This window comes from Protopterus annectens, chromosome 15.part0 (assembly GCF_019279795.1).
Source record: "Protopterus annectens isolate FY-2018-M chromosome 15.part0, PAN1.0, whole genome shotgun sequence".
NCBI lineage: Eukaryota > Metazoa > Chordata > Ceratodontiformes > Protopteridae > Protopterus > Protopterus annectens.
This window is the reverse complement of record NC_056749.1, coordinates 537,606,226-537,631,267: the sequence shown is the minus strand read 5'-3', so window position 1 is coordinate 537,631,267 and position 25,042 is coordinate 537,606,226. Positions and strand designations below refer to the sequence as shown.

Sequence of the window (25,042 nt, the reverse complement as noted above, 5' to 3'; positions counted from 1 at the left end):
ACAAAGGTAAAAAACGCACTCTCCAAAGTTAAGAATACAGCATCCATGGGACCAGATGACATCCCGGGCTGTGTACTACATGAACTACAATATGAACTGGCACCTCACCTAAGTGTCATGTTTAATCATAGCCTCACCTCAGGTTTCATGCCCACTGAGTGGCGCAGAACTACGGTTATCCCACTCCAAAGGGGGATCCACCTTGGATCCCGGAAACTACCAGCCCATCAGTCTGACAAGCCTTCTTTGCAAGGCCATGGAGTGTATTATCATGGAACTTATAAACAAAGACATTGGCAACCTTCAAACACTGGACCCCACCCAGTTTGGGTTCGTGAAGGGCTGATCTTGTCTCCAGAACCTGACTGACTTCTTCGAATCAGTCTCCAGAGCCATGGACAAGGGTAAGGTGGCCCACACGGCCTATCTAGACCTTGCCAAGGCCTTTGACACCATCCCCCACTCTGGAATCATAGATAAACTTACTAAGCTGGGCATTAATCCCTACGTCACCCAATGGGTTGCTAACTGGCTTACTGATAGAAAGTACAGTTTTGTACCTACCATAAATGTAGATGTTCGAGTGGTTATGCTGTTGCAGTCATCACACTTGGGTTATCCTGCCGTCAGGCGGTCCCGCAGTCGGCCTGAATGCCAAAGCCTTGGTCTGGCGTCGGTTGTCATCGCTTCTTCCCTGACATCAGTGCGGCAGGGGTATAAAAAAGAGGCAGCCGACGCCATTTTCTTCAGTTTTTCTTGCCCCAGATGTCAGGTGCCCCAAACTAAGAAGGCAAAATAAGAAGCTTGCAAAACATACCTTAGTGCAAAACAATGGTACTAGTTGTAAGCAAATACACCATATAGACATGCATCCCAAAGGTTGAAGTACATGGAGGTATAAGAAAAGCCTTGTTAGGTAGAGGAGATGGAGGAAGGTTAACCTGGACTGCAGCAGCATAACCACTCAAACATCTACATTTATGGTAGGTACAAAACTGTACTATGTTCATCGTGCTATGCTGCTGCAGTCATCACACTTGGGTAGAGTCCCAAAGCTATGGTTGGGTGGTAGGAGCTAAACTCGTTTAGGTACAGCTAAGATGCCCTGCAGAACTGCAGTGGCAAACCCAGCTCTGGTTTTTGAGTACAGAGGAAGGTGGTAATGCTTGGTGAAGGTGGGCACTGAACTCCAGGTAGCTGCCTCCAGAATGTCCTTTGTTGGGACTCCTCGGAGGAAGGCTGCTGTAGCCCTGGTAGAGTGAGACCTAATACTAGCAGGCACTGCTTTCTCGTGGTGAGTAGCAAAAGCGGATGCAATGTGCTATCCATTTGGAGATGGTCTGTTTTGAAATAGCCTTTCCTTCCGAGCCTGGTGCATAGGATACAAGGAGTTGGTCAGATTTTCTGAAGGCCTTTGTCTTGTCCAAATAGTAACGCAACTGTCTGTGATTGTCCAAAGAGTGAAGGAGTCTTATTCTGTGGGTTTGGATAAAAGGTGGGCAAGTGTATGGTCTGAGAGTCACACTGGATACTACCTTTGGCATGAAGGGTTGGTGCATAAAGATACTCTGTCCTGATGGAAAATGATGAAAGGCTCCACTGCAATAAGTGCCTGCAGTTCTGAGACTCTGCATGCTGAGGTGATAGCCAGCAGCAGGGCTGTCTTCCACGACAAGTATTGAAGCTCTGCTGAAAAGGCTGGTTCGAAAGGAGGAAGTGTTAACTTTTCCAGAACAAAATTTAGATCCCAAGTTGGAGTTGGTGGTTTTCTGGGGGGTCATTTTATGCCCCACTGAGAAACTGCCTTAAAGGATGAGAGAAAATGGGAGGAACCGTATCATATTGAGCTGAAATGGCTGAAGCATGGATCTTTATGGATGAGAAAGAAAGGCCTTTGTGTAGCATCTCAGATAGATACTGGAGTATGTGCGGAATATCTGGGATGCCAGGGTTTAGGCTTCTGGCCTTGCTCCATACACAAAATATTTTCCATTTGTCTGAGTAAGTTTTTCTGGTGCTGGGCCTCCTGGCCTCCAAAATGACATTCTGGACGTCCTTTGAGAGAATTGTCGTTTGATAATTTAAGGTATTTTCCATGCAGCTAGATTTAAGGTCCTTAGCTGACTGTGAAGGATCTGAGAGTTTTGTTGGGTTAACAGCAGAGGGAATTGAGGTAAGATCCATGGAGGGCTGCGAGTCAAGTTTCGTAGTAGTGGGTACCAATGTTGACGTGGCCAGTCCGGAGCAATGAGGATCATCTGTGGTCTCTCTGATCTGGCTTTCAGTAATACCTGGGTGAGTACAGGCAGAGGTGGGAAGGCGTAGACTGACAATGCTGTCCAACTGAATGATATGGCATCCACTTTCCAGGCCAGGGGATAAGTCCTTGTGCAAAATTTTTGTAGCTGGCAACTGTTGGTTGAGGCAAACAGATCTATGTCTGGTGGTCCCCACCTTTGAGTTATCATTGAGAATACTTGTGGGTGTAGTCTCCACTCGTGAGGGTCTGTCAAATTTCTGCTTAATTTGTCTGCCAAAATGTTTTCTTTTCCTGGCAGGAATTGTGCTTGCAGTTGTACTTGGTCACAAGTCCATTGCCTGTCTGCATAGTGGGTAGGAGTGCGTCCCTCCTTGTTTGTTTATGTACCACATAACTGTGGTATTGTCCGTCCTTATTAGAAGTTGTCCTGGATGCAAAAGGTCCTTGAAGGTTGTTAGTGCATATTTTACAGCTAGCATCTCCTTTTGATTGATGTGTAGTTGCCTTTGTTTTGCAGACCATTTGCCCTGTATGCATTTGTCCTGCCATTATTGCACCACAGGTGTAGTCTGATTAATCTGTTATCAAGGTTTGGTTTGGTGGAGGTGAGACAAAAGGAAGGCCCTTGTTTGCTTGGCATGCTTGAGCCCACCATAGAAACTCTTTTTGAAGCCAGGGAATGAGAGTTATAGTTGCTTCGAGGCTGTGTCTGTGTTGGGACCATACACTTTTTAGGTACCATTGTAGTTTTCTCATATGCAGCCTTGCATATGCAATTAGTTGAATGCAGGATGCCATGTACCCCAATGCCTGCAGGAATTTCCTTGCAGTGAGCTGGGTAGAAGTTGCCATCTTTCTGAAGTACTGAGCCAGTTGTTTTTGATCGTCTGGCGTGAGGTAAGCCATCTGGGCCATTGTATTCAAGCTGGCACCCAGGAAAATTATTTCTTGTGAGGGTATTAGTTTTTAGTTCTTTTTGTTTACTGTGTACCCTAGGCAACTTAGCAACTTTGTTACAAATGCCAGATGCTGTAGTAGGATGTCTTTGCTGTCCGCTTGGATCAGGCAGTCGTCCAGATATGAATAAATTTGTATTCCTCGCCGTCTGCAGTATGCAATTATTGATGCCAGGCATTTCGTGAATACTCTGGGCACAGTAGATAAGCCAAAGGGCAATGCAGAGAATTGATAATGCGTTGTGCCTGCCAAAAATCTGAGGTATCTTCTGCAATCTTGTCTGATAAGGACATGTAGGTATGCCTCTTGTAGGTCCACCGTTACCAGCCAAGACTCCTTGCCCAGCATGGGAAGAAGCTGCTGTAGTGTGAGCATTTTGAATTTGGGAATGTCCAGGTACGTGTTTAGAATTGAAAGGTCTAAGATGGGTCACCAGGCTTTGTCCTTTCTTGGTACTAGAAACAGTCTTGAGTAAAATCCTTGACCTTGCGGGTACCTTTTGAACTGCTTTCATGTTCATGAGAGCTGAAATTTGCTTTTTTGTGCCTCTGCCCATTGGTTTGTTGACAGATTTGGCATGCCTCTCATCCGTGGTAAAGTGTGAAAATGAAATCTGTAGCCTCGGGTAATAATATCCAGAACCCACTTGTCCTTTGTTATGATGTGCCAATTTTGTGGGAAAAGAGCCAGTTTTCCTCCTAGAGGTGCTGCCTGGGCAATTTTGCTTGGCAGGCGAAGAGGAAAGACAGAGTTTGTTTTCTGAAGGGTTGAGATCTGTCGTCTCCCCCTCTGAGTTGTGGTTTGCCACTGTCTTAGGCCTGAAGGTACCCTGTGCCTGGCCTCTGCCCCTAGGGCGTCTGTACCTGCCCCTTTGGGGTCTGTCTGAAGCAGGAAAGGAACAGTTTTTTGCTGACCAGTTTCTGCTGAAGCGAGGAGGTTCTACCTGTAAAAAATCTTTAACTGTTTGCATTGATTTTGCCTTTTCTTCCATCTTCTTTAAAACTTCCTCTGCTTTGACACCAAACGCCGCATCCTTTTGCAGTGGAGCATCCAGTAACTTTGCTTTGACATGTTCTGGTAAGGTCTGCTCTTTTAGCCAAGCATGTCTACGTATTACAGACCCTGTGACTGCTGCTCTACATGAGGCCTCCAAAGAATCAAAACCACACTGCAGGGTATGTTTTCCCACTTGTTCTGCTGCATGCAACAAATCTTGCATCCCTTTGAAATCTAGTTGCTCTGTTTGAGGGATCATTTTCTGTTTTAACTGAGTAAGTAAGTACTGCTGGTATTTAATCATGTGGAATTGGCAGTTTAATGCCCTCATGGCCAAAGTGGCAGAGGTATACACTTTTTCCCCCCATCTTTCTAATGCCCTGGAATCTCTTTCCGCAGGTAGTGAAGTCTTAGCAGTAGAGGCCTTAATCCTTTTGGGACCCTGGGAAATGGTTTCTGGGTCTGCAGCAGGGCTTTTATATAAAAACTTGAGAGTCAGGGACTCGATAGTATCTGTCTGGTTTAGGTGGTGCTGGAGGTAAGGAATCTGGATTTAGACTGGATTCAGTGTAGACATCATCCAGAATGTCCAAAACAGGAGGAATGGCTAGGGGTCTATGCTGAGGCAGAAAAAGAAACTCACGGAGTCTTTTCTTGGAGTCGGAGTAATCTTGCCCTTCCCAGTGGAAATGCTCTCATGGTGTGCAGGGTTTCCACAAAAGAGAAGTCTTCAGGGGGGGGGGGGGGGACACAGGGAATAGACTCCTCAGCATCTGAGTCTTCACAGAGAGGGAAGGGGTAATCCTGTTCCTCAGAGTCTACTGAGGAAATGGATTCCTGGTCAGGAGGTGGTAAAACTTCCACCAGTCTAGGCTTTTTGTCAGGAGGGGGCTGGGAACCTCTGATAAGGGTAATCAGGGCGTCTGCCATTTTGAGCATCTGTTTTTTTAGGCATAGGGGCCTGTGTGGGAGTCTGTGGACCCGGTTTCTTAACCTTTGGAAGCTTAGCGTATGACTTAACGTAAAGAGTAGTAGGTTTCAAGATGCCTTCTGAAACCGAAGGCCTGTCCATAGTCTCCGGATCGCCGCCAGGGCTGGTGTCCTCGAGTTGAGGAGGAACTGGCTTCCAGTGGCCCAGTAGATTCTGACTGAGAGGTAGTCGTATTTTCTAAATCTGCGGTAGTCAGGGGCTGCGTAGGCACCTCACTGAATACCGAAGATCTGGCGGCAGACCTGAGACCTCGGTATCTGGTCTAGGCTGCCGGTCTTTGTCCTTGCGTTTTTTAAACAGTGGTAGTCGGAGGTTCCGACGACATAATGCAGTTGAATTTTCTGCCAAAATAATGTCGGGCGGTATCAGCCCGACGCTTAATAGTGAGTTTATTGAACCTAGCGCAAAACCAACAACCAGAAAAGTCGTGGCCTAGGCAAAGAATACAATAAGAATGAAAATCCTTATGAGGTATTTGCTTCCCACAAGAAATACAATTAACTTTGTCTGACATCGGTCTGAGGCAAGAAAAGTTTCCCCAACGGGGTACATATCTTTATAGAAGACTTCGGCTGAAATTCTGTTCGAAAAATCTCAGAAGCTGGCTGACCGACCATTGCGAACTGCTTCTACTTCGGGCACCACGCGGCAAGAAAGACCGAAGAAAATGGCGTCGGCTGCCTCTTTTATACCCCTGCCGCACTGACGTCAGGGAAGAAGTGACGACAACAGACACTGGACCAAGGCTTTGGAATTCAGGCTGACTGCGGGACCGCCTGACGGCAGGATAACCCAAGTGTGATGACTGCAGCAGCATAGCACGATGAACATCCCATACTGTAAAAGTAGCAGACTCCAAATCCGGCTCCAGACAAGTGAAGTACCATTATTGAATCCCCAAATGATGTGGATACGCTACAAAAGGGCCTTACAGAAACAGATGCCTGGTGCTAGAGCCATGGACTCAAGCTCAATGCCAAGAAATGTATAGTTATCCCCTTTGGGGAAAAAACATGTATCCATGAATTACCATATAGGTGGCAGTACACTAAACACCGAAAGTATGATGAGACTTAGGGACACAGGTGGACAGGGGTCTCACCTTAGATAACCACATCGCCACAAGAGTCAGGAAATCCTTCTATGTGGCACACCTCATCACTAAAGGCTTTTCACCCAGAAAAAAGGGGGCCATTGTCCCACTGTACTCATCCCTCATTAGACCCATTATAGACTACAATGCCCAGGTTGGTATGTACCTCTCAAGACATCTGCAACAACTGGAAACGCCACAGAAATACCTCACTAAAAGAACCACAGGCAGAAAGTAGATGCCCTATGCTGACCGCCTTAAAAAACTCCAGCTATACTCTGTTGCATATCGTCTACTCAGAGGCTATCTCTGCTTAGCATACAAGGTGATGTCAAACCCAGAGCTGTTGGACATGCTACACTTAAAGAAATCCCAATCCCTCAGAGCCACACGCTCCAGGGATCTAAACCTTGTCATCACAATAAACAAAACATGCTGGAGGGATAGGTTCCTGACCCAGAGACTCCCGAGACTCTGGAATAGATTGCCCATACATGTCAAGCAGAGTGCCTCTTTGGCCCTCTTCAAAAGGAACCTTGACGACTGGATGGGAGAAAGGAAATTCACCCCGAGGATCATGTCAGTCGCCCTGCTAGACAGGAGTCTAGGGAAGTAAACAGTGTGGGAAGAAATAGCCAGGGAATTGTTATGGCTAGGCTTATATAGGCCCTAGGGCTGATAGCCTAGTACCAACCTATGAACCTATAAGCGGAGGGTACAGAATCTGGCCCGCCCGCTGGGACAGCAGGGAAGGGGGTCTGAGGCAAGTGCCATGCTTGAAGCACTGTCAGACTGCGCAGAAGGGGGTACCAGTGCTGGCGTGGCCAGTCGGGTGCAATCAATATTGTCCTTGGCTTGTCATGTTTGATCTTTAGTAGAACCTTCGAGAGGAGAGGCAGAGGGGGAAAGGCATAAACAGAGGTCTTCCCAGGTAAAGGACAGGGCATCCACTTTCCAAGCTAGACTGTGGGGAGTTCTGGTGCAAAATTTGTTAAATTGGTAATTGTGAGGGGACGCAAACAGGTCTACCTCTGGCATCCCCCATTTGTTCCTCAAGAGCTTGAATATTTTGGGTTTGTTTCCATTCGTGTGGGTCCATGACATTTCTGCTCAAGTCATCTGCCAGTGAATGTAGTTTGCCTGGCAGGAACTGAGATCATAGGTTCACTTGGTATCTCAAAGGCTGTGTTCCACAGAGCCATGGCTAGTCTGCAGAGTGGGTAAGAATGGGTTCCCCCCTGCTTATGTACCACATAACTGTAGTGTTGTCTGTCTTTACCAATAGTTGTCCTAGAAGAATAAGGTCTTTGAAGGCTGTCAGAGCATTCTGTACAGCTATTTCTTTTTGATTGATATGCAGGTGCATCTGATTTGGGTTCCATTTGCCCTGAATGCACTGCCTTACCAGGTGAGCCCCCCATGCATAGTCTGATGCGTCTGTTAGTGTGTGGGTGGCAGGGGGTGGAGTGAAGGGGAGTCCCTTGTGGTAGCAGGCCTCTGCCCACCAAAGGAATTCTACCCTTAGACAAGGAATGATAGGAATCACTGTTTTCAGGTCCTGAGAATGCTGACAAAGACTTTTTTAGATACCATTGAAGTTTCCTCATATGCAGTCTTGCATATGTAATTAACAGAATGCAAGAGGCCATGAACCCCAGGGCTTGCAGGATTTTCCTTGCGGATAGATGGGTTCTTGTGGCCAGAAGCTTGAAGTAGGCTGTCAAATAAATTTGTTTCTCGGGAGTAAGGAATACCATCTGGGGAAGTTGTGTTCAAGCTTGCTCCCAGGAATACAATCTGTTGGCAGGGTAGTAGGTGTGATTTTTTTTCTCGTTGATGGTGTACCCCAGTGAAGTTACAAGCCTCTATACAAATGCCAAGTGTTGTAAAAGTAAGCCCTGACTCTCTGCCTGGATCAGGCAGTCATCCAAGTATGGGTAAATCTGAATACTTCTCTGCCTGCAAAATGCAATGGCTGGAGCCAGGCACTTTGTGAATACCCTGGGCGCAGTAGATAAGCCAAAGGGAAGTGCAGAGAATTGACAGTGCATGGAGCCTGCCCTGAAGCGTAGGTATTTTCTGCACAATTCCTTTATTGGGATGTGCAGCTAAGCTTCTTTTAGGTCTAAGGTTGCCAGCCAGGCGTCCTTGGCTAGCATAAGAAGAAGCTGTTGAAGAGTTAGCATTTTCAATTTTGGAACATCCAGAAAGGTGCTGAGAATAGAGAGGTCCAGGATAGGATGCCAGGAGTTTTCTTTTCTGGGAACCAGGAACAGTCTTGAATAAAAACCTTGTCCCCTTTGATCTGCTGAGATAGGCTGAACAGCCTGGATACTGAGGAGAGAGAGTACTTGTCTTTGGGCCTCCGCCCACTGGTTTGGGGGGAGGTCTGGCCATTCACTTGGGGTTGGGAGTGAGTGGAAATGGAATCTGTATAGAGAAACTATGTTTAAAACTATTTGTCTTGGGGAATGATTTCCCAGTTTTTTGCATGCAAAGTGAGCTTTCCTCATAAGGGAGCAAGTAGTTGAGCAAGGCTTGGAAGAGTTAAGAAGTCATTGTGCCATTTTTCCATAGGGGGTGGCTTATTACTCCCTGCTTTGGGAGTGGGAGCCCCCCACTGCTTAGATCTGTGCATAGCCTGAGACTGAAGTCTTGGAGATCTGCTGCTCCTAGGTTTGGACTGCGAAGGCCCAGAAGGGACTGGAAAGGACCAGTTCTTTGAATGCCAATGCCTACTAAATCTAGGTGGCTGTACTTGTAAGAAATCTTTAACAGTTTGCATAGATTTAGCTTTTTCCCCCATCCTTTTGAGGACCTCTGCTTTGTTTCCAAAAAGACACTCTTGGTTTAAGGGGGCATCCAGTAATTTAGCTTTAACATGATCTGGCAAGTTTTGTTCCTTAAGCCAAGCGTACCTTCTAAATACAGATCCAGTGACAGCAGCCCTGCAAGATGCTTCTAAAGCATCAAAACCACATTGCAAAGTAGACTTACCAACTTGGTCAGCAGAAGGCATCAACTCTTGCAAATCTTTGCGTTCAGCACAGTCAGGAATCAACATAATTTTCCGTTTAATTAATCCCATAATATGCTTCTGATACTTAAACATATGAAACTGGCAATTTAAATCCCTAATGGCCAAAGTAGCAGAAGTGTATACCTTCTTACCCCACCTGTCTAAAGCTCTAGAGCCCCTATCAGAAGAGGTAGGATTTTTGGCAGTAGTAGCCTTATTGCCTTTAGGTCCTTGGGAAATGTTCTCTGGATCCGCAGTAGGATTCTTGAAGAGGAATTTGTGAGAGTCAGGTACTCTGTAGTACCGGTCAGGTTTCCTGGGAGCTGGAGGCAAAGTGTTCGGGGTAAGGCTGGATTCCAAGAAAACATCAACTACAGTCTCCAGAACAGGAGGGATAGCTAGAGGTCTGAGCTGAAGCAGGATTAAAAATTCCCAACGTCTCTTTTGGGATTTTCCCAGCAGAAATGCTCCCTAAGGATATGCAAGGTTTCCCCAAAAGAAAAATCTTCTGGAGGGGAAGCAGTGGGAATGGAATCCTCTGCATCAGAATTGTCATAAGTAGATAAAAGGGTAAATTCCTGGTAGAAGGAACAGATATATCAGATTCCTGGTCAGAAGAATCAAAAAGAAAATCAGTTTTAGGTCTCTTAGAGGGGGAAGGCTGGCTTCCCTTAATTAAGGTAATAAGGTCTTCAGCCATTCTAATAATTGTTTTGAGGCATATGGGCCTGAAAATGCATTTTGGTAGTCTGTTTTCTAAGCGTAGTGCGAGCTTTAGGCCTGACAAATTCGGTATTCTTAGTTTGAAACAAAAATATGAAAATCGGTAGGCCTGAATACACCCTCAGAAGCCGGTGCCTGCACAGCGGCTCCAGACCCATCCAAGGTAGAGACATCCGCAGTTTCCATAGTCGAAGCATCTCACGGCATACTGGACTCCAAACGGGTATCAGTAGAGGCCTGCAAATCTGTAGTAGCGGGTATCAGGGGCTGCAAACGTGCCTGAGTACCGGCGAATTGGCGACTAGCTTAACGGAAGCGTCGTCCGCAGTTTTGCACCTATGCGGTCTGTCTTTATCCTTACTTTTTTTGGAAGATCGGTAGTCAGATGGCTTAAAGCCATTTTGGAGTATGGAGATCGAAAACGAAGTATTTAGTTACAAAAATAGTTCTACGACGAATAGTTTGGGAGTTGAAAAAGGCACAAAAGCGACAACGGGGGACTTCGTGGTCTTGGTCTGGGCCTAAACAGGGTGATGCAATAAGAATGAAAATCTCTATAAGCTATTTGCTTTCCATAGGCAAGACAACTGTTATTTTTTTTCTGACATCGGTTAGAGCAAGAAAAAAGGATTCCCAATGGGGTACTTGTCTTTTTGAAGACTTCAGGTCCGAAACTCGAAAATGAAAATTTCAGGAGTCGGCCGACCGGCACTTGCGAAATGCTTCTGCTTCGGGCACCACATGGCAATAATGACTGATATAATGGTGCTTGCTGCGTGTTTTATACCCCTGACGTCACGGAAAAAGTGACAGCATCGGATGCAGAAATCTGAAGACTCCGTCATTCAGGCCGGCTGAGGGCTACCTGCAGGCAGATAAACCCAAATGTGATGACTGCAACAGTGAAACACGAACATCTGCTCTACTGAAGGTTTAGAGCAAAGGTATTGGGGTGGGGTCCATAGCCAGGAAGCTCAAGATGGCAGAAAGCAAGAATCTTTAATGAAGCACAAAACCAATTCTGATATTGACAGGTAAATCCACTTGTACAATACCTAGGTCTCTGTCTCTCGACAGGAGGGAAAAAAGCCCTCAAATCTGAAAATACTGCAGCAATCAAATCACTACATTTCTAGAAAAGTTTGCTACAATGTACATCTACAATGACACTAAGCTCTGTATTACTAAAGGACTGCCAAAATAAACTATGACAGTATGGGAGTGAATGCTGACACTGCACTACCTGCCAACCATGCCCCTTAACCCATCCCCTTTGCTATATGACTACTTGCAGGGGTATGCATATCCAACTACTTGGTAATGCCTAGGCATCTAGACAAACTTTTAACCTTGTTGGGAAGAAAACTATTTAGGTGAAGAACGGCAGTACACAGCCAGACCAACATCTTAAGTCATATAAACTGAGGGATCTGAGGAAAGTAATATTTCAGTTTATAGTTCTATTCAACTTCAAAATTTAAATGGTAATAAAGCAATTTTTGCTCCAAAGCAGACTTAATTGCTATTCATTTAATAGTTATGCCGAAGGAAGGAGTCAAAAGTGTCACACTCCGCACTAGTGTGAATATTAAGTACCAGTAACTCAAACAAAGAATTTAAATATAGAGGCTTTAAACAGATGACATTAATTCTCACCTTTGGAAAAATTTCCTTTTGTAACACTGAAGGGCTGAACTTGTAGACTGAATGTACTAAGTGTAATGTTTTCTGTGACAACAATCCTTTGCTCTTTGTTGCACATGTATGAACTCCCCACGGATGCTTGCCAGTAGTTCAGACTGTCATTGCCACCTGAAAATGGATCTAACAAAAACACAAGTCTGATCAATTAAGCTGAAAATAACATTTTTCAAACTGTCTCAATTTTTACAACACACACACTTACCGACACCTTTCTTGCGCAGGTAAAAAGGCAGACATACAAACATGCTGTATAAAAACAGTACTCAAGTTTCTTACTTTGAAATACACAAAAGCAAAACTGTTAATGTAAGGCCTGCTAAACAATCAGCCATCTGGGGTGATAAGTGTTTACTCAGTCTCCACCTTTCCCTCATTATCTTTTCAAGCACTCCCAAGTATCCCTCAGCCTAAACTATACTAGTGTCTCTGGCAGTTCAAACTCCCACAACAGGAAACACCCACTTCCTTCAGTCATGCACCACATATCCTTTCCTTGGTATATCAGTCAAATCAGTCCGTCTCCTCCCTCTACTTTATTTCTCCTAGTTTGTATGAGAGTTAAAAAAACGTTACTCTTCTTGCCATTCATTTTGGTGAAAAACAGCTGCACTATCAACTCATACCACTTGGCAACTGTAAAGCCATTAGAAGTGGACAAAGTACTCAGAGTAGAAACAGAATGACTTCCACATGTCAAGAATCCAGTCCTTTAGCTACATAATTCAGTAGTGTGATGGCCAGATTCTGAACGGTCTTTCAGGATTCACTGCAGAATTACATGATTAAATGGGGGGGTGACTATATAGGACCATTCTTGGAATTACGTGTTTTTATTGGATTCTGTCTATCAAAGCACATAAGCTTGCAGTTTTTGCTTGCATTAATACTCAACTTCCAGGTACTCAGCTGTACAGACTACATAGATTGCGGTGAGAAATGTTTCTGCAAATTTGGCAACATCTGCAAAAGAAAAGAAACCGGACAATGGTCACTCCCCAGTACTTGGGGCAGGCCTACAGCCTATGTGAGCTGATACCTCCATTACACAAGGAAAGAACAGCAATGGCAGATGCTTCGATAGCAACTGAAACGCCTACAAGAAAAACTCTTCTTAGCACGAGTAGTAAAACTGGCACTCAGTCTTTAAAACCTTATGATAACAAAAATGAGGAAAACCACCAAGGAATTTACAAAACCTATAAACTTAACATTACAAGAATGCTTGCCGTAGAAGAATTTAGTTCTTGAACTGCTCTTTTTACATGCTGTACTTAAACTGCCTTCATTTTAACAGGATGCCATGCTATATTTTAAAGCTAGGTTAACTGAATTTTTAAGGTTTGTAAAAAAAAAAAACAACAACTTGCACATTACCTGAAAATAAACCAATGCTTACTTTCTTAAGCATTTCCTAAAGATAACCGAGATAAGGTTGCACTGAGGCTGTAACACTAGTAAGCACATCAGAATTTACTAGCAGAAAAGTACAGTTTTGTACCTACCATAAATGTAGATGTTAGAGAGCTAATACAGCTGCAGTCATAACAGATGGGTTCTCCTGCTGTCAGGCGGGTCCTCGGTCGGCCGAATTCCAAAGTCTAAGTCCGGCGTCGGTTGTCGTCGCTTTCTTTCCTGACGGCAGTGCGACAGGGGTATACAAGACACAGCCGACGAGATATATATATATATATATATATATATATATATATATATATAATATACAATCATGCATTGCAATATAATCAAAAACCAGTAGTTGCAAGCAAATACACCATAGAAGGATAACCCAATCAAGTTGTAAGATGAGGAGTTAGCCACTAGGTCTGTACCCAGAGGGGAAGGAGGGAGGGAAACCTGGACTGCAGCTGTATTAGCACTCTAACATCTACATTTATGGTAGGTACAAAACTGTACTATGTTCATCGTGCATACAGCTGCAGTCATAACAGATAGGTAGAATCCCAAAGCTACGCACAGGGTGGTAGGCACTAGGTGGAACTGGGAGGAGCCAGAATGCCCTGCAACACAGCAGTGGCAAAAAGCCTGCTCTAGTTTTGGAGTATAAAGGTAAGTGTTTGTGTTTAGTGAAGGTATGCACAGAACTCCAAGTGGCTGCCTCCAAAATATCTTTGGTAGGGACTCCTCTGAGGAAGGCTGCAGAGGTAGCTGTGGCCTTTGTGGAGTAGGATCTGATGCCTGCAGGTACAGATTTACCATGAAAGGAGTAACAAAACCATATGCAGTGGCCTATCCATTTTGAAATTGTCTATTTGGAAATTGGCTTCCCTTGAGCTCCTACAGCATAGGACACAAAGAGTTGTTCTGATTTCCTGAAAGGCTTTGTTCTGTCCAAATAGTAACGTAGCTGTCTATGGATGTCTAAGGAATGTAGCAGCCTTTCACCTTTGTTTTGAGGATTGGGGTAAAAGGTAGGCAAGTGTATGGCCTGATTTAAAGCTACCCTGGATACTACCTTAGGCATAAATGACGGGTTGGTTCGTAGAGAAACCCTGTCCTGATGGAAGATGAGAAAGGGCTGCACAGCCATGAGGGCTTGTAGTTCCGAAACCCTACGAGCTGAGGTAATGGCCAGAAGGAAAGCTGTTTTCCAGGACAAATATTGCAAATCTGTTGAGGCAGCTGGTTCAAAGGGAGGCAATGTTAATTTTTCTAGAACGTAATTAAGATCCCAGGTTGGTATTGGTTGTTTCCTTGGAGGTCTTATATTCTTAGCCCCTCTGAGGAACTGTCTTAAGAGTGGGTGGGAGAATAAGGGTGGACCAGTGTTGTATTCTGCAGAAATGGCTGAGGCATGGATTTTGGAGGAAAATGAAAGTCCACTGTTCAACAGCTCAGCTAGATACTGTAATATCTGAGGCAAATTCAGTTTTCTAGGATCCTGGCCTTTTTTCTCATTCCAAGCGCAAAACAGTTTCCATTTTGCGGAGTAAGCCTTTCTAGTAGATGGCCTTCTGGCCTCCAAAATGACATCCTGCACCTCCTTGGAGAGTAGAGTCTGTTGTGGTGTTAAGGAATTTTCCATGCAGCCAGATTGAGTGTTTTCAGCTGACTGTGAAGAGTTTTGTAGCTGTGCAGAGTCAGAAGTAGAGGCATTAGAGGTAGGGTCCAGGGAGGAGAATGCGTTAGGCTCCTCAGGAGTGGGTACCAGTGTTCTCTTGGCCAGTCTGGAGCAATCAGTATCATCTTCGGTCTGTCTGCTCTTGCTTTCAAGAGCACCTTGGGCAGAAGAGGCAAAGGTGGGAAGGCGTAAACGGTCCGTGCTGCCCAACTGAAAGAAAGGGTGTCCACTCTCCAGGCCTTTGGATGGAATGTTCCAAAGTGACATGGCCAGCCTGCACAGGGGGTATGAATGTGTTCCTCCTTGTTTATGTACCACATTACTGTGGTGTTGTCTGTTCTTATCAATAATTGCCCTGGATGCAGGAGGTCCTTGAAAGCTGTAATTGCATTTATCACTGCTAGCATCTCCTTTTGATTGATGTGAAGGTGCTTTTCCTTTTGGGACCATTTGCCCTGAATGCCCCTGTCCGTCATGTGTGCCCCCCAGGCGTAGTCTGAGGCGTCTGTTGTGATGACTTGATTTGCTTGAGGCTTGCAGAATGGTAGACCTGTGTTTGTTTGGCATGCTTGGGCCCACCAGAGAAATTCCTTTTGCAAACATGGGATTAGTGATATTATTGTTTCCAAACTGTGGCTGTGTTGAGACCATAGGTTTTTTAGGTACCATTGAAGTTTCCTCATATACAACTTTGCACATGGGATTAGAAGAATGCAAGATGCCATGAAGCACAGAGCCTGCAGGATTTTCCTTGCAGTTAGCCTGGTACAATTTGCTAGTATTTTGAAGTACTGAGTTAGTTGCCCCTGTTTTTCTGGCGTAAGATAGGCCATCTGGGTGTTTGTGTCCAAGTTGGCACCCAGGAAAATTATTTTCTGAGATGGTGTTAGCCTGGATTTCTCTTTGTTGACTGTGTATCCCAGAGAATTCAATAACCGTGTTACATAAGCCAGATGTTCCAGAAGTATGTGTTTGCTGCCCGCTTGGATCAGGCAATCGTCCAAATAAGGGGAAATTTGTATCCCTTGAAGTCTGCAGTAGGCAATTACTGATGCCAGTTATTTCGTGAATACTCTGGGTGCAGTAGATAAGCCAAAGGGCAATGCAGAGAATTGGTAGTGGATTGAACCTGCAAGAAATCTGAGGTATCTTCTGCAGTTTTGTCTGATTGGGACATGCAGGTATGCCTCCTTGAGGTCCAATGTTACCAGCCAAGACTCCTTGCCCAGCATGGGAAGAAGCTGCTGTAAGGTGAGCATCTTGAATTTTGGCAGTAGAAATGTGTTTAGGATGGATAAGTCCAAAATGGGTCTCCAATCGGTTCCCTTCCTTGGTACCAGGAATAGTCTGGAATAAAAACCTTGACCTTGTTCGTGAGTAGGTACCTCTTGAATAGCTTTCATGTCCATGAGCTTTGAAATTTGTATTTGAGCCTCTGCCCTTTGATTGTGTGGCAGGTTCGGCATGCCTCTCATTTTTGGAAGAGAGTGAAAATGAAATCTGTAGCCTCTGTTTATAATGTCCAGGATCCATTTGTCTGTTGTGATAAGCCAATTTTTTGAAAATAATGCCAGCTTTCCTCCCAAGGGTGCTGCCAGCTGAGACTTGCTTGGCATGCAAAGGGGAAAGTCATTGGGTTTGTTTCCTGTATTGTTGTGCAATGTCTTCGTCACCTCTTGGTGCTGGAGTTTGCCACTGTCTGCCTCTATATGATCCTTGAGATTGTCCTCTGCCCCTTGTGCGCCTGTATCTACCTCTTTGGGGCTTGTCCGTGGCTGGAAAGGACCAGTTTTTTGAAGGCCAATTTCTGCTAAAACGTGGTGGTTGTACCTGTAGAAAAGCTTTGACAGTTTGCATAGATTTAGCTTTTTCTTCCATTTTCCGTAGTATCTCCTCAGCATTAGTACCTAATAATACATCCTTTTGTAAAGGAGCATCTAGTAGTTTAGCTTTAACATGATCAGGCAAGGTTTGTTCCCTAAGCCAGGCATGTCTACGAATGACTGATCCTGTAACAGCAGCTCTACTTGAGGCCTCTAGAGCATCACAGCCACATTGTAAGGTGTGTTTACCCACTTGTTCTGCACTATGCATCATATCCTGCAACTCCTTCAAATCTGGTTGTTCAGGTTGTGACATTTTATTCCTTAATTGTGATAACAGAAACTGCTGATATTTAAGCATATGGAACTGACAATTTAGAGCCCTCATGGCTAGGGTGGCCGAGGTATATACCTTTTCACCCCACCTTTCTAAGGATCTAGACTCTCTTTCGGAAGGTAATTGATTCTTAGCAGTGGAGGCCTTCATTCCCTTGGGGCCTTGAGAAATGGTTTCAGAGTCAGCATTATGGCTTTTGTAAAGAAATTGGTGTGAGTTAGGAACTCTGTAGTACCTATCAGGCTTGACTGGGGCAGGAGGCAGGGAATCCGGATTAAGGCAAGCCTCTGAGTAAACATCATCAAGTATGTCCAAGACAGGAGGTATCGCCAGAGGTCTGTGCTGAGGTAGCAAAAGAAATTCCCTAAGTCTTTTCTTGGAATCTGAAAAATCTTGGCCTTCCCAATGGAAGTGTTCCCTCAAGGTATGCAAGGTTTCCCCGAAAGAAAAATCCTCTGGGGGGATACAGAAGGAATGGACTGCTCTGCATCAGAATCTTCAAAAGGGGAGTACGAGTGTTCCTCTTCATCAGAATGTTCTGAAATAATGGAACCCTGGTCAGAAGAGGGAGAATCTTCCTCCACTCTGGGTCTCTTGTCCGGAGGGGGTTGGGAACCCCTGATAAGAGTAATTAAATCCTCAGTCATTTTGAGCATCTGCTTTTTAGGCATGGGACCTGGAGATGGGCCCTGTGCAACAGGCCTTTTGGGATGCATGGCTGATTTGGACTTAGTAAAGGCCTTTATGGAAAAGGAAGATGAGGGTCTGAAGACACCATGGGTGGAAGTGGACCTGTCCACATTAAGAGGCTCAACACTCACAGTGGCTTTGGTAGCTGTAGTCAGGGTATGGGCCGAGGCACCTGCGGTCTCGGTTACAGAAGACACCGCCAGAGAAGTGTCGTCGGTAGTCAGGGGCTGCGTAGGCGCCTTGCTGACAACCGGACCACGTGTAGCCGGTTTTGGTGTCGGTGGAGACCGCAGACCTCGCGTGTCAGTCTTTGTCCTTGCGTTTTTTGGACAAAACGGTAGTTGGAGTCTCAGACGACATTTTATAATCAAAAGCTTTACCATAAAAGTGCTGGGTGAACTCCGCCCGACACTTAATAGTGCGTTTATTGAAAGTAGCACAAAAGCGACAGCCCGAGACGTTGTGGTCTGGGCCTAAACAAGGTATAAAGAGGGAATGGAAATCCTTATGCGGTATTTGTTTCCCACAAGAAATACAAGTGTTAACTTTGTCTGACATCGGTCTGAGGCAAGAAAAGTTTCCCCAATGGGGTACTTAGCTTTAAAGAAGACTTTGGTTTCCAAATTTTTGTAATTTCAGGAGCTGGCCGACTGGCACTTGCGAACTGCTTCTGCTTCGGGCACCGCACGGCAAAAATGACTGAAGAAAATGGCGTCGGCTGCGTCTTGTATACCCCTGTCGCACTGACTTCAGGAAAGAAAGCGACAACCGACGCCGGACCTAGACTTTGGAATTCGGCCGACCGAGGACCCGCCTGACGGCAGGAGAACCCATCTGTTATGACTGCAGCTGTATGCACGATGAACATCCACCAATAGCACTTTGCAGGGCACGGCATCTAGATCCAAAGAGGGTATTATCCCACTGGACTCTACCATTACCAGGCCACTCAGACTACAATGCTCCCTTTGGTATGTACCTGACCAGGCACATACAGCAAATGGAGCTACCAGAGGTTCCTTACAAAAAGGATACAAGGTGCAAGAAAAGTACAGTTGTGTACCTACCATAAATGTAGACGTTCGAGTGTATTCGCTGTTGCAGTCATTACACTTGGGTTATCCTGCTGGCAGGCTACCCGCAGTCGGCCTGAATTCCAAAGTCTTGGTCCAGCGTCAGTTGCTGTCGCCTCTTCCCTGACATTAGTGCGCCAGGGGTACTTAAGATGCAGTCGACGCCATTTTCTTCAGTTTTCCTTGCCCCAGATGTCAGGTGCCCCCAAGAAGGTAGGCAATACATATTGCATATAAAAACCTACAGTAAAACAAAAACACTACCTTCATCTACAAGCAAATAGGTTGTATAGGATAGAGAAGTATAGATAAGTCCCAGCAAAGAAAGGGGGGATGGAGGGTGGGTAACCTGGACTGCAACAGTGAATACACTCGAACATCTACATTTATGGTAGGTACACAACTGCACTATGTTAATCATGTATCACTGTTGCAGTCATTACACTTGGGTTGAATCCCAAAGCTGAGGTAAGGCGGCTGGGTCTAAACAGTATTAGGAGTGGCTATGAGGCCCTGCAGAACTGCAGTGGCAAAGCCTGCTCTGGATTTACAGTAAAGGGGTAAGTGATAATGCTTGGTAAAAGTGTGCACTGAACTCCAAGTTGCAGCCTCCAAAATTTCCTTGGTTGGTACTCCTCTGAGAAAGGCTGCTGAAGTGACTGCTGCCCTGGTAGAATGTGGCCTAATATTTTTAGGCACTGACTTGCCATGTTGTGCATAGCAGAAACAAATACAGTGTCCTATTTTGAAATAGTCTGCTTTGAGATAGCCTTTCATTGTGATCCTGCAGCATATGCTACACACAGTTGCTCAGTTTTCCTGAAAGCTTTTGTTTCGTTCAAGTAGAAGCGTAACTGCCTGTGCATGTCCAAAGAGTGCAGAAGTCTCTCCCCTTTATTCTGGGGATTTGGATAAAATGTTGGCAAATGAATGGTTTGGTTAAGAGCCACACTAGATACTACCTTTGGCATAAATGTTGGGTTTGTCCTTAGAGAAACCCTGTACGGATGAAAAATGATAAAAGCTTCCACTGCCATTAGTGCCTGTAACTCTGAGACTCTTCTTGCTGAAGTTACTGCTAGGAGCAGAGCAGTTTTCCATGATAGGAATTTTATATCAGCTGTATTGGCTGGCTCAAAAGGAGGCAGTGTGAGCTTTTCTAAGACAAAGCTGAGGTCCCATGTAGACATCTGCGCTCTCCTTGGGGGTCTTATGTTTTTTGCCCCTCTGAGATACTGTCTTAGCAGTGGATGAGAGAAAATAGGAGGTTCCGTATTGTAATGAGCTGAAATTGCAGAGGCATATCTTAATTGATGAGAAGGATAGGCCTTTGTCCAGCATCTCAGTTAGGTATTGTAAAATCTGAGGAATATTTGGAACAAGTGGTTCAAGTCCTTGTGCCTGGTTCTTCCATTTTTCTGCATACGATTTCCTGGTGCTGGGCCTCCTGGCTTCCAAAATGACATCCACAATAGCTTTAGAGAAAGATGTGTTCAGAGTGGCTATATTATCCGTCATGCAGCCAGATTTAAGGTTCTGAGTTGGCTGTGCAGGATCTGATTGTTTTGTTGAGTCAGAAGATGAGGAATTTGAGGTAAAGTCCAGGCTGGGCCTTGAGACAAGTTCTTTAGGACTGGGTACCAGTGCTGGTGTGGCCAGTCTGGGGCAATCAGTATAATTTTTGGCTTCTCTTGTCTGACTTTTAGGAGCACCTTGGGAAGGAGTGGCAGTGGTGGAAAGGCATAAACTGTTAGGGTTTTCCAGCTGAATGATAGAGCATCCACTTTTCCATGCTTGTGGGTGATAAATCCTTGTGCAGAATCTCTGTAGTTGGCAGTTGTGAGGGGAGGCAAAAAGATCCATGTCTGGGCATCCCCATTTCCTTGTTATCATGCTGAAGACCTGTGGATTTAGTTTCCACTCGTGAGGGTCCATGAGGTTTCTGCTTAGTTCGTCTGCCAGAGTAATTTTCTTTCCAGGCAGGAATTGTGCCTGTAGATGTACTTGGTAGGTCAGTCATGTGTTCCACAAAGTCATGGCTTGCCTGCAGAGGGGGTAGGAATGTGTGCCCCCTTGCTTGTTTATGTACCACATAAAGTACAGTTTTGTACCTACCATAAATGTAGATGTTCGAAGATCCACATTGCTGCAGTCCTTACTTATGGGTAGTCCGCTGTCCTTGGTCGGCCCAAATACCAAAGTATTAGGCTGACGTCGGTCATGGGCGCACAGCCCTGACATCAGAGCGTCAGGGTATAAAAGCACATGACCGACGTCATATCCTCAGTCTTTTCTTGCCCCAGATGTCAGAAGGCCTAAAAGAAAGGCCACAGCCAAAATACAGAGTACCTTCCCAAAAGATATGCCCAACTACAGCCATCACCCAAACCATATAACCATGCTAAGCTACAGAGGGGAAGGAGGAGGGACTGCAGCAATATGGATCTTCGAACATCTACATTTATGGTAGGTACAAAACTGTACTATGTTCTTCATCTCACATTGCTGCAGTCCTTACTTATGGGTAGAATCCCAAAGCAACGGGAAAGGGAGGTTGGAAAAATCATAAAGCATTAGGGGCTGCTAAAATGCCCTGTAAAATTGCAGTGGCAAATCCAGCCCTAGACTTAGAATAAAGAGGAAGGTGGTAATGTTTAGAAAAAGTATGTACTGAACTCAAAGTGGCTGCTTCCAAAATATCCTTTGTAGCTACCTTAGAAAGGCAGTAGAAGTTGCAGTAGCTCTAGTGGAATGAGGTCTGATCCCAGTCGAATCTCCTTACCATGATGGGAACAAAAAGAAATACAAAACCCAATCCATTTAGAAATAGTTTGTTTTGAAACAGGTTTACCCTGTGAACCCAAAGCAAAAGAAACAAACAACTGCTGAGACTGTCTGAACTCCTTGGTTCTGCTCAAATAATAACGCAACTGCCTGTGAATATCCAAAGTATGCAAAATCTTCTCCCTTTATTTTGAGGATTTGCATAAAAAGTAGGCAAATGAATAGTTTGGTTTAAGGCCACACTAGAAACCACTTTAGGCATAAAGGAAGGATTAGTGCAAAGATACCCTATCCTTATGAAAATCAAGAAAGGCTTCACTGCCATAAGGGCCTGTAATTCAGAAACCCTTCTTGCAGAAGTAATGGCCAACAAAAAAGCAGTTTTCCATGACAAATACTTTAACTCGGCCGTAGCTGCAGGCTCAAAAGGTTGTAGAGTAAGCTTTTCCAACACAAAATTGAGATCCCAAGCAGGAGTAGGAGCTCGGGGTCTTATGTTCTTTGCCCTCTGAGAAACTGCTTAAACAAAGGATGAGAGAATAAAGGAGGGTCACAGTCATAATTAGCCGAAATGGCTGCAGCATGAACCTTTATGGAGGAGAAGGACAAACCTTTGTCTAATAACTCAGTAAGATATTGTAAGGAAGCACTCAAATTAGGCTTGGAAACATCAAAGTCCTTCCCTTTGCTCCAAATAAAAAATCTCCTCCATTTATCAGCATAAACTTTCCTTGTACTAGGCCTCCTGGCCTCCAAAATAACATTCAAAACTTGTTGTGGAAGCTGAGTACCTCCAGAATCTAAAACAGAATATGCCAGGCTGTTAGATGCAGAGACTGAATTCTGACATTGAGAAAGTGATTGCCCTCCTGAGACAAAAGGTGTGGAATCAATGGCAGAGGCCATGGAGGCTCTTGGACCAAACTCCTCAGTAGTGGGTACCAGTGTTGTCGAGGCCAATCCGGTGCTATCAGGATCATGGATGGCTTGTCTTGTCTGGCCTTCAAGAGAACCTTGGGCAGAAGAGGTAGAGGTGGAAAGGCATATACATGAAGATTGTTCCAACTGAATGACAGAGCGTCCACCTTCCAAGCTGTGGGATGAAACCTTTTTGTGCAAAACTTTGGCAACTGGTAATTTAGTGGGGAAGCGAACAGATCTACGCCTGGAGTTCCCCATGACACTGTCAACTTTTGAAATACCTGAGGATCCAATTTCCACTCGTGAGGATCCACATCTGCTAAGGAGTTCTGTGCTCCTGGTAGAAATCTTGCCTGAAGATTGAGGTTGTAACTGAGAGCTGTCTCCCACAAAATCATCACTTGTCTGCAAAGATGAGTTTGCTTGTTGATGTACCACATGACAGTTGTGTTGTCTGTTAGAATCAACACCTGCCCTGGGTGAAGTAAATCCTTGAAAGCCATTAATGCAAATTGTACTGCTAACATCTCCTTCAAGTTGATATGCAAATGTTGAAGTCTGGCAGGCCACGTGTCTTGCACCCATTTCCCATTGAGGTGTGCTCCCAAGCCTTGTCCGAGGCATCCGTCGTTAGAATCTGACTCGCCTCTGGTTGGGTCACAGAGAGTCCCTTGTTTAGGTGACATTCCTGAGCCCACCACAAAAATTCCTTCTGAATGCAAGGTATTATTTGAATGACAGTGTCTAGATCCTGGCAGTGTTGTGTCCATAGATTTTGAGATACCATTGAAGCTTCCTCATATGCAATTTGGCATTGGGAAGCACCAGAATACAAGATGCCATGAACCCCAAGGCTTGAAGGACTGTCCTTGCAGTCAGCCTGGACTGTAGAGACATTTGATGGAAATAAAGTGAAAGACTTTTCTGTTTGTCCAGGGTCAAAAAGGCCATCTGGGAAGCTGTATTCAGTCTCACACCCAGAAAGCACATGTCTTGAGAGGGTACTAGACTGGACTTTGTTTCGTTCACAGAATACCCTAGGCATCTTAACACTACCATCACATACTGTAGATGCTGAAGAAGCTTGTCCTTGTCTTGTGCAATAATCAGGCAATCGTCCAAATAAGGATAAATTTGTATTCCTTCCATCCTGAAAAGGCTATCACTGGAGCCAGAACCTTTGTGAACACTCTGGAAGTGTAGATAAGCCAAAGGGCAATGCAGAGAACTGACAATGTAAATTTCCAGCTCGGCAGGTACTTCCTGCAACTGGGCCTGATAGGAACATGAAGATAAGCCTCTTTTAGATCCAGAGTTACCATCCAGTGATCTTTTCCCAGCAGAGGCAAAAGCTGTTGTAATGTCAACATTTTGAACTTTGGAATGTCCAAATAAGTGTTGGAGAGATAAATCCAAAATAGGTCTCCACGTGTTCCCTTTCTTTGGTACTAGAAACAGGCGGGAATAAAACCCTAGACCCACTTCTGAAGGAGGTACTGGCTGTATGGCTCCCATGTGAAGAAGTAATGAAATCTGTTTGTGAGCCTCCATCATTTGCCGAGGAGGAATGTCTGGCATACCTTTGAAAGGAGGCAATGTATGGAAATAAAACTTGTAACCTTTGTTTATAATATCCAACACCCATTTGTCTTGGGTGACTAAAAACCAATTTTGCTTGAAGAGAGCTAGCTTTCCTCCCAAAGGAGCTGCCAGGCAAGAAGAATCTGGCAGCTGAAAATGCAGGTCATTGGGCCTGTTTACGAAAGGACTGGCCCCTACCCTCACCAGCAGATTGAGCAGGCGAACTCCAGGTTCTAGGCCTAAAGGTACTCTGAGCTCTGCCCCTACCACGCCTAGATCTACCCCTAGACTGGGAATCAGAAGGGTACGTCCACCCCTTAGCAGGCCAATTTCTACTAAACTTAGGAGGTTGAACCTGCAAAAAATCTTTAACAGTCTGCATAGACTTAGCCTTGTCCTCAATTTTCTTCAAAACAGACTCCACAGGAGGACCAAACAACACCCGGACTGTAAAGGGCATCCAGAATTCTAGACTTAACATGTTCAGATAAATTCTGATCCTTAAGCCAGGCATGCCTACGAAGAACTGAACCAGTGGCAGCCACTCTAGAAGAAGCCTGCAAAGCATCAAAGCACACTGCAAAGAATGTTTCCCCACCTGTTCAGAAACATGCACCAAATCTTGCAATTCTTTACACTCTATGCCCTCCGCCAAAGCATCCACTTTAGATTTTAGCTGAGAAAGGAGGAAATTCTGATATTTCAACATATGAAACTGGCAATTTAAAGCCCTCATTGCCAAAGTAGAAGAGGTGTACACCTTCTTACCCCATCTGTCCAAAGCTCTAGCTTCCTTATCTAGAGGAACCGGATTCTTTACAACAGAAGCCCTAACACTCTTAGGCCCCTGACTAATAGTTTCTGGGTCCGCCCTAGGACTCTTATATAGGTATTTATGAGCCTCAGGTACCCTATAATACCTGTCCGGTTTAACTGGTGCAGGAGGCATAGAATCTGGATTAAATGAGGCCTCCGAAAAAACATCCTGAACAACATCCAAAACAGGAGGAA

General features: G+C 44.9%; 1 protein-coding gene across 1 annotated transcript in view; it reads right to left on the bottom strand.

The window, feature by feature from the left end:
• The window catches only part of LAMP2 (lysosomal associated membrane protein 2), a gene marked incomplete at its 5' end in the record, with an annotated part of 529,381 nt that overhangs the window by 28,664 nt on the left and 475,675 nt on the right, over positions 1–25,042 (bottom strand). The window contains 1 exon segment of the mRNA XM_044057288.1: positions 11,696–11,863. Within this exon segment, the coding sequence (XP_043913223.1) occupies positions 11,696–11,863 (168 nt within the window).